General features: G+C 36.4%; 1 protein-coding gene across 4 annotated transcripts in view; it reads right to left on the reverse strand.

Moving 5' to 3' along the window:
* The window catches only part of ABLIM1 (actin binding LIM protein 1), a 216,355-nt gene that overhangs the window by 163,773 nt on the left and 36,836 nt on the right, over positions 1–15,746 (reverse strand). The window contains exon 1 of one of the 4 annotated variants that reach the window (XM_081953533.1): positions 11,955–12,107. The exons of the other annotated variants lie outside the window; for them this stretch is intronic. Within the exon in view, the coding sequence (XP_081809659.1) occupies positions 11,955–12,027 (73 nt within the window). The 5' untranslated portion in view covers positions 12,028–12,107. Of the gene's footprint in view, positions 1–11,954; positions 12,108–15,746 lie in introns of those variants that run through there. 4 annotated transcript variants of the gene reach the window in all.

Below are 15,746 nucleotides of genomic sequence, written 5' to 3' on the forward strand. Positions count from 1 at the left end.
TAAACTAAAACTCAATCTGTAAAGAAAACAAGAGTGCTTCCTGTGGATTTAAAATTCCAAGCAGATCAGACAATGACAAGTTTAGGCAGTGATACAAGGCAAGGAGATATCTAAGAATGGGAACATCTCAGCCTAGAATTATGAACTGTAATTGTGTACCAAGATGTTTATCCCTGGCAATTCCTGAATCCTAAACCCCTTATTATTGTAATGGGCGAATGTGGTCTCTGGAAGTTTGCTTCTAACTTTACTATAATTAACACTCACATTAAATAACATTAAAATAGTAATAGTTAAGAATGAGAAGTTACCTATCCTTGTTAATCTATGAATTAAAAACCAATCTTGGGAATGCAAGCATCTGCCTGAAATATTACATATTTCTCTAAAATACATATACTATATTCTTCACATTTCAAATATTGCACTTAGTCCAGCAAATTATGACACATTACAGTTATGGAAATTCTGTACTTACTTTCTTTCCTTCTCATATAAATAATAACAACAGTAATAACAATGATCCTCTCGGTGAATAACATTATAAAATATCAGTATCTGCTTATCCCAGGTCCTTGGGAAGGACTCGAAAGGGGGGAAAGGATGCCAAATCCAGTCTGAATATCTGGCTGACTATGTAACAAACCAAAATAATATTGATTCAATAGGTGGATTACAAAAAGCCAAATCAGTCTAAACATCTAACTTCCAATGAATAAAAATATAAATATTGTGATTGGAACCATCAGAGTAATATCTAAAGGTTTCCTTAATATCTGAAAATATTGAATTAATATTGAATTTATCAGATCTAAACACCCTAATTTTACAAAACCCCACCCTGCTTTGAACTGTCCATATTTGTAGACCACCTAGTTAGCTGCCTCAAGATTGCATAGACTGACTACAAACATTATCATTACAAAGTAGCAACAATGATACCTTGGAGTATCTGAAAGAAATGCCATTTATCTGCAAACAAGAATTGATAGGACTACAAAATAGACAAAGTAATGAAAAAGATAAAGTGGCCTTGGAATTTATACAGGCAAGCATCTGCCATACAATATCCTAGATTTAATAATTGTTGATGAGAAAGACAAAAAGTTCTGAATAGTGGAACAATATCTGGAGACAGTAGCAGAGAAAAGAAAGAACTGGAAGAATACATATCACAAAATTTAAAGACCTGCAACTAGGTAGAAGCAGAGAAAACTGTGGCAAAAGATAGTACCAAAAGAAATTGGCACCCTCGGTGCAATTCTAAAACATCTGGATTATCATTTGAACACTATCGGCATTGACAAAATCGCTGTCTGTCACTTGCAAAAGCTTTACTTAGAAAAGCTTACATTCTGCAAAGATTCCTTCAGTATTACTAAATAACAAAATCTGCCTATCCCATGTCCTTGGGAAGGACTCAATAAAAATGTCTGAACATCTGGATAATTGTGCAACCAACCATAATAATAATATACTGTATAGACAGCAATACAAGCCATCCAATTTATATAATTTCTTCTCCCTATTCATGTCCTAAATCAAATATACATTAGCTATAAAATGAATATATCAGTTTGTTTTTGATAGCATTCTTTCTCTAAGACTAATATGCCTTTTCAAGAACTAATATGCCTTATCTGAAAAGGAAGCAATCAGTTTGGACACTGGGATTATGAGAATCAATGTTTTTTTCTTGTCAATCAAAATAAATTGTTGTTGTGACTGATGAAAAATCTGCATTATTCTATCTCTTGGGGGGGGGTGCATTATACAACAAACATACTGTATTCCGAGCATAAAAGAAAAATGATATAGAAGTTTCAATAACTGCCAGGAATTCAAGGAGCTGACTCACTCCTTAGTAGTGTTACCAATCAACTCATATGTCAATAATCTCTGAGAGAGAGACAGAGAGAGACAGAGACAGAGACAGACAGAGACAGAGACAGAGACAGAGACAGAGACAGAGACAGAGACAGAGAGAGAGAGAGAGAGAGAGAGAGAGAGAGAGAGAGAGAGAGAGAGAGAGAGAGAGAGAGAGAGAGAGAGAGAGAGAGAGAGAGAGAGAGTTTGCTGCTTCCCAAAGATTGCGCAGATTGACTACAAACAAAGACAACAATGGTGCATTGGAAGATCTGGCAAGAAGATCTTGCCTGCAAGCAAGAACTGGTGGGATCACAAAATAGACAAAGCAATTAAAAAATAATAAGTATGCTGGGACTTAAAATTCAAGCAGCCAAGAACTTGTCGCACATTGTCCCAAACTTAGCAACTTTTGTAAGAAAGTTATTTTTTAAAAATGTCTGGCTATTGGGTGCCCAGTGCTTGAAAATAGCAGGACCCCAGAAACTTTTCAATAACAGGTTAACTCACTCATATTTTGGATGCATCCATTAAAATCAGGAGGGATTTTTTTTTTTTTACAGTTGCATATACTGGAATTATTCTTTTTGTTAGACCAATACAGGGCTATTTCATGACGGGACAAATTCTATGTTTTGGGAGTATAGTTCAACATCTGATTAAGATTCTTAACTATAATATTTCTTCCCCATATTGTAAGGAAAACTTTGTCAAAATAAAGGCAGAACAAGCTCACAGTTCATTGTAACTTTCTTAGAAATTTTGTCATTGCTAATTTGTAATAATTAGGAATTATTACACATGGGTTTAGATGTTAGTCTTGAAAGAACTTATGCAAGAAACAATAAAATGCTGAAAATGAATTGTACCATGTTTCCCCGAAAATAAGACAGGGTCTTATTTTCTTTTGACCCCCGAAATAAGAGCTTGGCCTTATTTTTGGGGAGTCTTATTATTTTTGAAGTGCAGGAGGCAGCAAGCATGGTCATCTCATGGCTGCTGTTTTGTTGCAATATTTTGAGGAGGGCTTATTTTCGGGGGAGGGCTTATTTTAGCGCATTTTGAAGGACCAGCATGTTATTTAGCGCATGCGCTCAAAAGCCCAATTGGAATTATTATCCAGGAGGTCTTATTTTAAGGGAAACAGGATATTAGCGTTTGGAATACAACTTTAAGTTCTCCTGAAGCCATTTGTGAATTAAACAAAACATGAAAATGCGAGTTAATTCAGTTAAACTCTCTGTAGTGTTCTAATTTCATTTTCAACCACATGAAAGAAGCACCAAAGAAACGTTCAATGTACCATGACACAAAATATTAAGCAAGCAAACACAGAAAAAACCTGGTGTGAAAGAATGTAAACCTGACCTTGAGAAGGAGTAAGTAAATTGTTTGTGGGAGGATTTACAGAAAAAAATACTCAATCCTGAGAAAGGATTGAGTGTAAAGTGTAAGAAACAAACTCAAAATAACCTTGCCCATTTGAAGAACCGAAAACTAATCAGAGAAACCAACTTTCATAATAAAATAAAATAAGCCCAGGAAAATATAAACTATGCCAAATACAGGCAGGCTGCTGGCCTACATAAGTATAGAACTGAAAACCAAGCTTTAAAATGACCAATCTGGTATGGTAGTAATAAGATGTATGTGTGGATTTCTATTTAAAGGCATTGGTAATGGCATTATAGACAGGAAAACACAGTAGTAGGCAGTAATATTTGTCAGGCAGAATTATCTTTTATGTCTTATTATGATTTCACTTTGTCTTATTATGATTTCACTTTGATTTGGCTGTCAAATAAGTTCTTCCTTTTGTCTGGGTGGGAAGTCCTAGTGGGACACTTAGGAGAAGCCAAGATAACTTGTTCATTTTTGTGTGACAGGAATTATGGAATCAAGCCTTCTAAGCCCTAACTAGTGTCAGCCTCAGTGAGTCAGAAAAGCTGAGCAGGGAGCACTAATCCTGCTCTCCTTCTGCTATCTCCAGGAGCAGGCAAAGAAACAGAGTATCTGGAGAGGGACAGCTTGCTAGATCTTTGAAAGGTAAGTGGCAGGGTGGGGTGCAGGTGGATGAGGTATCTGTGGGTTGGGGGAGCCTTGGGTGCTCTGAAGCAGGTGGCCTGTTCCATCACTATCATCTCCATGGCCTTCCCCATCCTGAGATATTTCATGTGCACTTAATGACCCACGCAATCGATTAGTGAATGCGTGGGCGAAAGGAGGGAGTGATTGCGGTCAAGTTACGAATCCTCAAATTACGAAAGTAATTGGCAGTCTCCATTACATTCGTAACTCGAGGACTACATGTATTAATTTTTTATGCAGCCCATCTCCTCTATGAGGTGACAGTTAGGAATTACTGCTGACAGGTTAGAAATACCCTCCAATTTGCAGTGTATCTCAAATGTGAAGGTTGCAAACTCATTGATAAGATGTTGTGTGCATTGGGTAAAAATACATAACAAAAATGGAAATAGAGATGGTCTGGCCACAGTGACAATAGAATTCCGAATTTGCACATCAATGAAGAATTCGCTTACATATACAGATTCATGATAACAGTGGGAACACGATTTTTCTGATACTATGTACCTGTGCTTCTCTGATGGCTACACCAATGAACTGAATGGAAGGCCCTGAGTACGTGGCAGAAAACCATGTATCTAGATAAGGAAACATAATTATGCATTGGAAGAGAAAAGTGATTATAGGTGTCATATATACTTTTTAAAATGTGTATATTTGTATATAAACTCCAAACAGTAAAGCTAAAACTTGATGCAGTGACAAAGGAATGCTAGCAGAAAATGGAAATGTGAAAATAAGTGCATTATAAGTCACATTCTGTTTTATAGGAAAAGATTTAATGGTAAATTTAGACCCCAAGAGATTCACATTCTGGCCGTGTGGAGATTCCTGTCTTATCAGTTAAGAAAATAGTATCCTCACCAGTTCACACAATCTAAAACTAAAAGATTGAAAAAGTCCCCAAACAAACTGAGAGACAAACTAGATTCTAAAATAAAAGCAATCCGGTTCTGTAATCCTAGCCCAGTGGTCGGCAAGCCGCGGCTCGCGAGCCACATGTGGCTCTTTACACATTTTAATGCGGCTCTTCTGTGTGCCAGGCGCCCCCTCCCCTCCCCTCCTCTCGGGCACTTCAAAACAAGTGCCCCTTTCCCTTTTTTCTTTTCGACCCACAATGATTAGGGAGGATCCTGAAGTCGGGCGGGGACGAGAAGCGAGGAGGCAGAAAAAGAAACGGAGGCTAAGGAGCTTCCCCCCCCGCCCCCTCCCAGCAAAAATCTAACCGGGGAGCTGGGCGGGCAGTAGCAAATTAGCCGATCACGCCGCATGGGTCGAAAAGAAAAAAGGGAAAGGGGCGCTTAAAGTTTCAAACAGTAGAGCAAACGCTTCAGAGGCAACAGTTTTCACGGGGAATTAGAACAGAGAGCCCTGGAGTCAGACCTCGCTTTCCTCGCATGATTGGCTAATTTGCTACTGCCCGCCCGGCTCCCCGGTTAGATTTTTGCTGGGGGGGGAAGGTCCTTGGCCTCCGTCTCTTTTTCTCCCTCCTCGCTTCTTGGGGCTCCACCAATGGGGGAGCAAGGCCCAGCACCAGGCTTTGGGCTAACACAGGGGTCTGCAAAGTTGGCTGTTTTAAGACTGGTGGACTTCAATTCTCAGAATTCTGGGAGTTGAAGTCCACAAGTCTTCAAGCTGTCAGGTTTGAAGACCCCTTGGGGTTTTTTTTCTCTAAAGGGTTAGGGGTGCAAGGATCTTGTAACTTGACAGCTTTAAGACTTGCGTGCTTCAAATGCCAGAGTTTATTGAAACTAAAAACAGTGTACCATCCTATGTATTTTCGGTTTTAAAAATGTGGCTCTCAAAATAAATTTCAATCGTGGTTTTGGCGAGATTTGGCTCAGTTGAAAAAAAAGGTTGCCCACCACTGTCCTAGCCTATTCTCTTTTAGTACATCTTCTTTAAAAATTGCTTTCTGCTGATTGAATCTTTGTTTTTGCTATTGAAATGAACTGCCAAGAACTTAACAGGAAAGACAGAAAGAACTGGTATTATCCTGAGTCTCAAAAAATAATTAAGGCAATGAAGGTAAGAGTATAAATCTCAACATCCTTCAGGGGTTTAACCAGCAATCTACGCCAACATCTGGGATAACAGTCCGGCTGCCAGTGACTTTCTGAATATCATCAGGACGGGAGTTGCAAGGATCTTCTGGAGGATGCTGTTCCAGAGGGTGGTCTGTGTGGGATTAAAACAGTACTCAACAGGGCAATTTTGAAGGTATTAATAGTCATAAAAGTTCATGCACTATGAAAATGGGCCTATGAATGTTTTATATGAATGTTTTATAGGGGTAATATTCAAGTCAGGATAGCTGCTAATAATGATCATAATGATCATTTTGCTAAGACAAAATGAAGATACTGCCAATGCCCAGCAAAGAAATCCTAGGCATAGGTTACTACGTTCCCTGTCTTTTGTTGAATCATAAACTGGAGCATATGAATGGGAAGTAATGAAGTTTGGTTGTTGCAGAGGCAGAGCCGATTTGTAGGCTATACAAATCTTTTGGACTATATCCAGAGTATGTCCAGCCTTATAAAAGAATAGATCAGCCTTGCCAAAGAGAACATATATTTTACATCCAATGAGTGATCAGCAGAGCAGGATCAGGGACGATGTTGCAAAGCAATGGAAAATATCACACCACTGGCTACCAAGGCACTTACATGTTGAATCATGTTTAGTGTAGTGGAATGTAGTCCAGAGTTGCAGGAGGGAGGAGCCTCTTCACCGAGACCAAGAGACAACTTAGCTTGGAATCTTTGGTATGCAGGAAGAGGGTGAAGGTGAAAGCCCCCTTCCACCACTCTACAGGGATCTATCTAGCAGTTATTCAGAAAAGTGTTTTACTCTGGTAAGATTTTTGTCTCTAGGTTAACAACAATAAAGAAACTACACGGAAATAACTCCCTGTGTTGTTCTTGTTTCCTTAAGCCAAACATTAGAAATTTAGAACCTCAATGAACACAGAGTTGAAGGACAAGCATGCTATTGCTGTATTTTCTATAAAATCTAAAAGGTTCTGAACAGAGTTCTACATAGTCACATAACCCAGTGTGTGAATTAGACAGAACACAATGAAAAGGTTTGCAGGTCAAGTCATTGAAACTTTTCATTAAGTACCAAAACAACCACAGCTGTGTGGCTCTGAAACTTCAAAAAAAAAACACCAACTTTTCAAATATCATGCACATCCATTTATAGTTAACACACAGCAAAGATATTTGGAACACATAAAACCCTGTTTACAATGTCAGTAAATCAGTACTAGATTCAGTATCTATTTAATACTGAAGTCTCATTCACATCCCATTCACAATTCCATAACACTCTGGATATTTAAAAGAAATGATTTGATGGTAGAAAGAGAAGAATAATTCAGAACACAACAACAGAAAACTAATAGCTAAATAACTCAATGTAAACAACAGCCTAGTTTACCAGTTCATATTTTAATAATATTCAGTGTGTGTGCGCAGGGGAAGGGGGGCGGGTGTGTACATATGACAACCAGTAGGGATGCCAAAAGATTTTCTGTCTTTCCATCTGGTGGCTGCCTAATTATTAGTTACAGTATATTTTCATATGTGATTTATTCAAGTTACCCACATTTTTGTTTACAAAGAAGAATTCCTGATATTATTTTCTGTGGCTACAATTAATTTGAAGAGCACATTATTTGCAAGACAGCTGCATTATAGCATATTTGGTGATTTGCAGTTGAAAAGCCATTCAGCTGGTGAGAGCTAGTAACTATGTCAGTTATATAATTCTATTCAATAATACAAAGCACAACAAAGCTTTATTATTTAAGCACTTTAAAATACAACATTGACAAATGAGATCTAAACATCTCTAGGTCTTAGACGTAGAGTTAAAGCCAAGTAAATTGATCTGTTCCTTGTATTTGATCACAAATCTGTGTTCCACTCAGAACAGGGATTCAACTTCCAATGTATTAATCCAGGCTTTCTTCAATCTTGTAAATGTAGCTTGCAGAAAAGCTAACTTTCAATAAACAGTATTCTACATGATTATGATTAACTAATGCTGGGCAAAACATAGTAGCCATGGTCATTATAAAGTGTAATTAAGAGAATCTGTGAGAGCTAGTTCTGGCAAGGACAACAGCAAACATTCTAAGACAGAGATCACCAATCTCTGGGCCATAGCCCACTAGTGGGCCATGAGCTGTTTCAACCATGCTGTGAAAACACTGGGCAAGCATGCGTGCAAATGGAGCTGTGTGTGTATATATGCACACACTTTCTGGCTGCTGGTACGGAACCATCCCCGCTATCCCCTCACCGGTCTGTAAAGCCAGAAAGGTTTGGGAACTCTGATCTAAGAACAAAGAATAAAATAAAAACAGGATAAAGTTTCTGTTTGGAACTATTCACAAATTGTTCTGGTTACTTTCCCCTGATATCTATCAACAGTAAAGGAACAAGCAGTAAAGAAATAATATGCCACAGACAAGCACTTGGTTAAAGCAGCCATGAAGACCCTGGAAAAAATATTCAAATGACATAAAATATAATTACAAAGTTCAGAATCATGCAAGCATGGCATTCCCTAAGACAAGCTATGGGAAAAAGTTAGTCCCTAAAGAAGCAGGACAGGAAGAATACTGATTTCTTTGAATTTTGATATTGGAAAAGACTTCCCACTATATCATGGACAGTCAAGAAAACAAAACTGATGGATAATTGAAAAAATGAACCCAGTGTTCATACTTGAGGCACAAATGACAAACTCAAATGATCTTACTTCAGATACATTATGCAATTGCATAATCAGTGAAAAGATCTAATGCTGGGAAAAGTGGGAGGAAAGTGGGAGGAAAGGGAAAAAAGGACAACCAGCAGCAAGATAAATGGTTGATGAGTGTATAGTTAGGAAGGTTGAAAGAATAATTTAAGAATGCCCCATCATGGAAAACAACTAACTATATCTATTTAGTTGTTAGTTTAAAATGATTTGACGTGCCTCATCTTTTTTCATTATCTGTTGGTTGAAAAAAAAATCATATTGTTTTAACAACTGCCAAACACAAAGCGGAGCTTATTTTAAAGTTTATCTACTTTAAAGATGAACAGTTAGTAGTACTGTCCTGTGCTCAAAATATTTCATTCTAAACTAATAATTAAGATTTACAGAGGGCTGATATCTGGAGCAGGTGAGTAATCGAATATCCCTGCAGGTATCTCCCTTGCAAACTCCCATCTGACTAATTTTAGCTTTTAATGTCTTATAGTTTATCTCCACTTTTAATGAATATTTAAATAGGAAATTTACATGCTGGAAAGAATTGCATAAAGCTCCAAAACAATCTTCTAATCATGCTATTAGATTCCAGGTAGCCAAGGTGGAGATACTTTGTAAAGGATTATGCTGGGCTTCTTAGCTACCAACTCAACTTCTCAACTTCTCTGAAGTCCACAGAAGGCCATTTAGATACCCATTAGGGATATGGCAGTCCTTTTCAGCTGTGTATTTGTGACTTTTGTTGAGGGGCTGGGGTGAAATAAGAGTATTTCAGTCCAATTTACAATCTTAAAACTTTCTCTCTTTTTTGTCTTTTTTATTATCTTTTGGCATTATACATTGGTTTTAAGGTAGAAAAGGGAACAAAAGGTTTCTGATAAACCATACCCCAATTACAATCTTAAAACCAACTCATTTCAAAGTAGGCTGAAACTACACATTCAAAATTCAGTCACTATCATCTCATGAAGTCAATGTTAAAATCATTTGTTGCTTTCCTTTGACATGGCCCCAGGAGTGTTCTTAATTTTTTTTTAAAGGATATCTGGAAGCAGAGTTGTATGTTGTTTACAAAGATGGCAATGAAGGTATGAGGAGAGTGATTAGAAAGAATATTAAACTTGACATAAGAAGATACTTGCATCAGGGCTATTTTACTACTGCTCTGACCAGGACTGGTTGTCTAGGACATTAAGGGAGATATTTCACATTTACCTCTAACTGTGATCAACTTGGAATTTTCACCATACAATATATACATACGCTGTTCCATAGATACTGAACTCCTTTCTCTACTTCTTATTTAATAACACATTTCCAGAACGCTGATCTCTAGGGAAAATGGCAGTCACTACCATTAACTAAGTGTGTGGCACCAATTTCACATTTATGAAGATGTAATATAATGAAATTCTTAGTTAGTTTTTTAAACTATCAGCAAGCATTAACCTAGAAAAGTATAATAGAGTAATAACCTGTCTTCAATCGCATTGAGAAAAATCTTACCAAGCTTATAGAAAAAGCATTCTTTCCTAAGATAACACTCTAATTTAAGAAATATAGATGTAACCATCTTTTCCACAAAGAAGAGAAAATAAAGCCTGAAGTACATTTTACCTGTATATTAATATAATATTTTTAGGCTATTTCAGTCAAAATCAACCAAATTTTGCACCCTGTAGTTAAAGTTATAAACCCTATTTTTAATTTCATAACATTCTAGCATACATGTATCCACTCATATATCCATAAGAACATGCATCACTAAAGGTGGGAGGAGGAAGGTAAGCAAAAGACAACATATCAAGGACTGCTTGTAGTGCATGTGTTAGCACTTATCTATACTGCAACACATTACTGTATTGTAGATAATAAATAAAAGATTAATGTTTTTAAGGACAATGCAACACAAAAATGCAAGAGAACCCTCAATGAAAAGCAATTATTGTGTCAATGGTATGGACCAACCCCCATCAGATATGGCAACACAAGATGAGTTTATATAAGAGTTGCCAATAATTCTTTTCATAATATTGCATTAAAGGCAGTCTATGGATAATGAGGTCCAACACACTGGTTTGGCTAGTTCTGTTTCAATAAAAACCTTTTAATTCAATTAATGTGATCCTGTGTGTGGTTTAGATCTTGTCAAAGATATCACAGTTACACAATTTACCAGTAAAGATTCTTTCCAAACTTGCCACTTACAAAGGCTGCGGTAGGCATTTCTCTAACAAGCATATACATGTCAAGTGATTGTCATCATCAATATCATGCCTAAACAAATGCATTTCTCAACAGGACATTAAAGAGAAAAAAAGAACAGGTTGGACACACCTGTTCCTCAGAAACAATCTGCCCAAGGATCATCATACAAATCTCCATGATCTATACAATAAAAATTCCATACCAACGCTACCAAGGCAAGAATTCTTATCTCTGGGGATAAACATTTATCCTGATATATACAGAACATTCCATCTCTATTTTTATTATCCTTGTCTCCCTAAACCCACACATTTTTTTAAAAAAGCATTCCTGGAAACTGATGTTTTAAACTGAGCACTGGTTAATTTATAAATTCATAAGCAAAGTGAAACTATATACAGAGCCAATACACAGCCTGCAAAATATGTGCAATTTGTACTATCTTGATACTACAGTAAGTACAGAACATTCCTCCTGGTTTTGCTAAACAGATTGATTAGTGCATTAAAGCAAACAAGACATGTCATCTGTAGGTGATCCATATTTAAATAAGCACAGAGTGGATTCCTTTTTCAACTATAGATTCAATATGTCCTGAAAAAGTACACAATTCCTTCAGCAACAAATTGGTGCAAAAGAAAATTTATCAAGCTAATTGCTTGTCTTTCTTAGTTATCCCAACAGCATAATTTTTTGAAAAGTAAATCAAATACATCAAATGCACGAATGAGCTCTATCAAGTTCAATCTATCTTTATCTGTCTTTCTATCTCCCTATCTTATCTTATCCTGATAAGGCTATGCCATATGGAAACCAGATCTCCGTTTTTAAACAGCAGCATTTTCTTTCTACACAGTCTGACTGGATACTAATAGTTTAGTTACAGAACAACTCATATGCTCTCGTCAGTCTAGCAAAACTTTCCTAACCAGCTTCCTCCTTGAAAAACAACATCCTGGATACAATACAAATAATATGCCAGATCGCAAGCCGTTTACATAGCAGAGCTGCTCAGGACAGACCTTGGCTGCTTGCAGAACTGTGGTGTATTTGTAATGCCATTTGCTTTCTCCAGCTGCAATATTTCCCCAACATAAAAAAAGCTACAATTTTCTCAAGTGCAGAAAGGAACAACTAGTCCCTTGAAGTGGCTGTTCTCCTTCTGGCTCTTCTCTTTCAACCACTTGGCAAGTGTTCAGAATAAGGGAGGAGTGGCCATGTCAAGCAGGGTGTGCTGCTGCTCCCATATACTGCAATGCTAAAAGAATAGAAAGCATTTTACTCTTTACAAATCTTACCTTAGTCATCCTGCATTCTGACTCAGAGCACCTGTAGAAGGAGAGAGATTTTTGTAGGTTGCAACATAAGCACTAGGAAGGCCAGTTGATCCTGGACTTTAAGCAATGGTAAGGGGATTTGTGAAGGATAGATCAAAAGGTACCCAAGACCTGATTGGTCCATCACAATAACAATTCACAAGGGTCAACCTTGTTTGCCAACCAAAAGTGGGACTCTCTTAGTCCACTGCAAAACACACACAAGAGAAAGACATTTAAGATTGCAAGGCTTGCATCTTAAACCCTCTGTTGAATTTCTTCATTAACAGTGCTTCTTGCAATAAAATTAGCATATGAAGAACTATCTCCTTGATTCATTGTTTGTGAAGTTTCTAATTTTAGTACTGGTTTGGACGAAACCTGACTGTTTGATATTAGTTATGAAATTTATCAGATTATCAAATAAAAACAAAATATATAATTATCTTTTTCAGCTATTACAGTTGTACAGAAAAGTCATTATGGATGTTTTGCAACCCAGCATTATGTACATAATGTGTTTCAATGTCTACTACCAATTTCACATCCAAGTCACATCCCATTATCATTCTACTCGCTGCACTTTGTATGCTCATATTAACTTCAGAAAATAATGGTGAGTTTTCAATTCACCTATGTTTTAACTGGATTTAAGCAAAGTCCAAATTCATAGACATTTCTAGGTAACTAATTCCAATCATAATTAAATTATTAGTAATGGTTAGCAAATAACAATGAAGTTGTAGAACAATGAACAAGGGAGGGAAAGTTCTTTAATGAACTTTTTACAGGAGAGTGTTATTATTAGGCAGTCTAATTCCATCTTTTGACTTCGTAGAAATACATAGGTAGATAATTTCACCTACTTTGTTGATGTTTTATAAAGGTAAAGTAGAGAAATTATATAATATCTTGTCAAAAAGTTCATCTATGGCATAACAATAGCTGATAGGAAAGGTAGAAATGCCAGTTCCTCTGTAATTTCTCATGTACTGCCAAGGCCAAATGCTAATATTTATTATTATTATTTATTATATAATTTCCCAGGATTAGGAGGTTGGTTTTTTTTTAGAAACCTGGGTATTTGTATAATGTGTTTGAAGTAGGGCAATCTAGTCATTTTCGTTTCAAGTGAGAACTCTAGGTTGACCTTTTTTTGATGATCTATTGGTTTCCTTTCTTGAGTATCCGTGGTATTCTCAGGAAAATCACTGAATCAGCCAAACAACAACATTCAAATATTTGAGCTTGAATAAAAAAAGAAGTGCTTGCATCTATATTTCTACCTTTCATACCAACAGTTATTGTTATGCTACAAAAAGAAAAAGAAAAAAATGAACAGCAGCAAGGTGGATGGACTCAATTACAGTGGTAACTGATGTGTTACTGGATGTCCTGGATAAACAGGTTATGACAGATCATCATTAAGAAAATGCATCTATTTGGTCCCTAAAAGTTGATGCTAATCTGATGGCACATAATCAATCAATTAATCCCCACAGGCAAAAGCACTCAATGTGACACAGTACAAAAAGAAAGTGCAAAGTGTAGCCAAGTGACAGGCAAAACATGCTTTGCAAGAAGAAGACCTCATCAGATTCAATGCCTAACATCTCCAAGCAGAATTAGAAAAACATCTCTGCAATTACCAGTGAATTGATAATATTATGCTAGACTAGCTCCAGTTTCGCTTACTACAAGACAGTTTTCCACATTTTTATTTTTATTTATTTTTATTTTCATTTCCCAAGTGTCAATGCCATCATATGATTTAGAATAAACTGTTTACTGTAGGATTTTATTTCTTAAATAAGAAGTTACAAAATTTGACTGGAATCAATGCTTTGTATCTGGGAGAATTTTTGCTTAATATAAATTACATAGATAACTTATATTTATCATTATTATTTCATAGCTGCAATATAAAAGAATTTGCTATAGGCTTAAAACTACTTACATTTCTGTCTTATAAACAAGAACTGGTCACCAAAAATATTTAATAGAGATTTAGATGATAGTCAAACTAGCTCTTCTAGACCGTCCTCCTGAAATGGCCCTGAATGTTCCCTTCTCCTATTAATTCTCACTGGTTCTTAAAGTCAAATGTACTTAGTGTTCATTAGCTGAATCATCCTTATTTCTTTCACAACAATGTTTGCACTGATGGAGTGGATTAAAGAAAACTAAACAAAAGAGCAAGAACCTGAAATATGTCAGCATTATTCAGGAACAGCAAAGATTAAAAGGAAATTAAATGAATGAAAATAATTAACTGATCCTATTTGCAGGAAGACTATAATTACTTACCAAACTCATAGTCACCTCCTAGACATAAAACATTAGCCTCTAGTTAAAATAATAATAATAATAGCAATAGCACTTATATACCGTTTTACAGCCCTCTCTATGATAGACAGTCAGCCTACTGCCCTCAACAATCTGGGTCTTCAAATAAGCAGATATTCTTTACTATTTTACTTACTGTTGAAGCAAACCATAACATCTATATTGAGAAGAAGCACACTTGACATCTCTCATATTTTTCTTTGTCTTTTTTTTTCTTGTATACCTTGAATGTTTTGGAATGTTTGATAGTCTCCTAATTAATATTCTGATAAATATTAATAGGTATCAAGGTCAGGTCATGGCTACCTTGAATTTCAAATTGTCCTCTAACTAAAGATCTGTAGCAACATGATAAAAGAATATGAAAACTCAAGCAGGCGAACGACTCTTCTACAGGGTATAGATAGAAAGTCTAGCAGCTCCCAGTATTTATACAAGGCACACACCAAATCAAACAGCTTGTAAGTTTTAATTGTGTCAATATCACAATTAAAACCTGTTAGCTATCAGGCTATTAAAACCTGATATGCCTATTCTTCTCTCCAATGAGCAAGAACTTGAGAGAACAGTCCATATCTCGGAATCTAATTGGTATGTTTAAATGGGAAATAAATAAGCACCTGCTGGTGATTATCAGTGGAGCTCCTCAAGCACAGGATCTTCTATGCCGATAACTGGGAAGAACAGCCAATAGGCAAGGCAATGACATTACTATAAACAGGTGCTTATGAATACTTCTAACACAGGTAGTACTCGACTTACAACCACAACTGAGCCCAAAATTTCTGCTGCTAAGCAAGACAGTTGTTAAGTGAATTTTGCTCCATTTTATGACCTTTCTTGTCACAGTTGTTAAGTGACTCACAACAGCTGTTAAGTTACTAACATGGATGTTAAATAAATCTGGCTTCCCCATTGACTTTGCTTGTCAGAAGGTTGTAAAAACTGATCACATGATCCCAGGACACTGCAACCGTCATAAATAGGAGTCTGAATCATGTGACCATGGGTATGCTGCAACAGTCATAAGTGTGAAAAACAGTCATACGTCATTTTTTTCAATGCTGTTGTAATTTTGAATAGTCACTAAATAAACTATTCTAAGTTGAGAACTACCTATATTCCAGATAGCCCATTCTGTTATCACAAAAT

This window comes from Natrix helvetica (assembly GCF_964273705.1).
Source record: "Natrix helvetica genome assembly, chromosome: 5".
NCBI lineage: Eukaryota > Metazoa > Chordata > Lepidosauria > Squamata > Natricidae > Natrix > Natrix helvetica.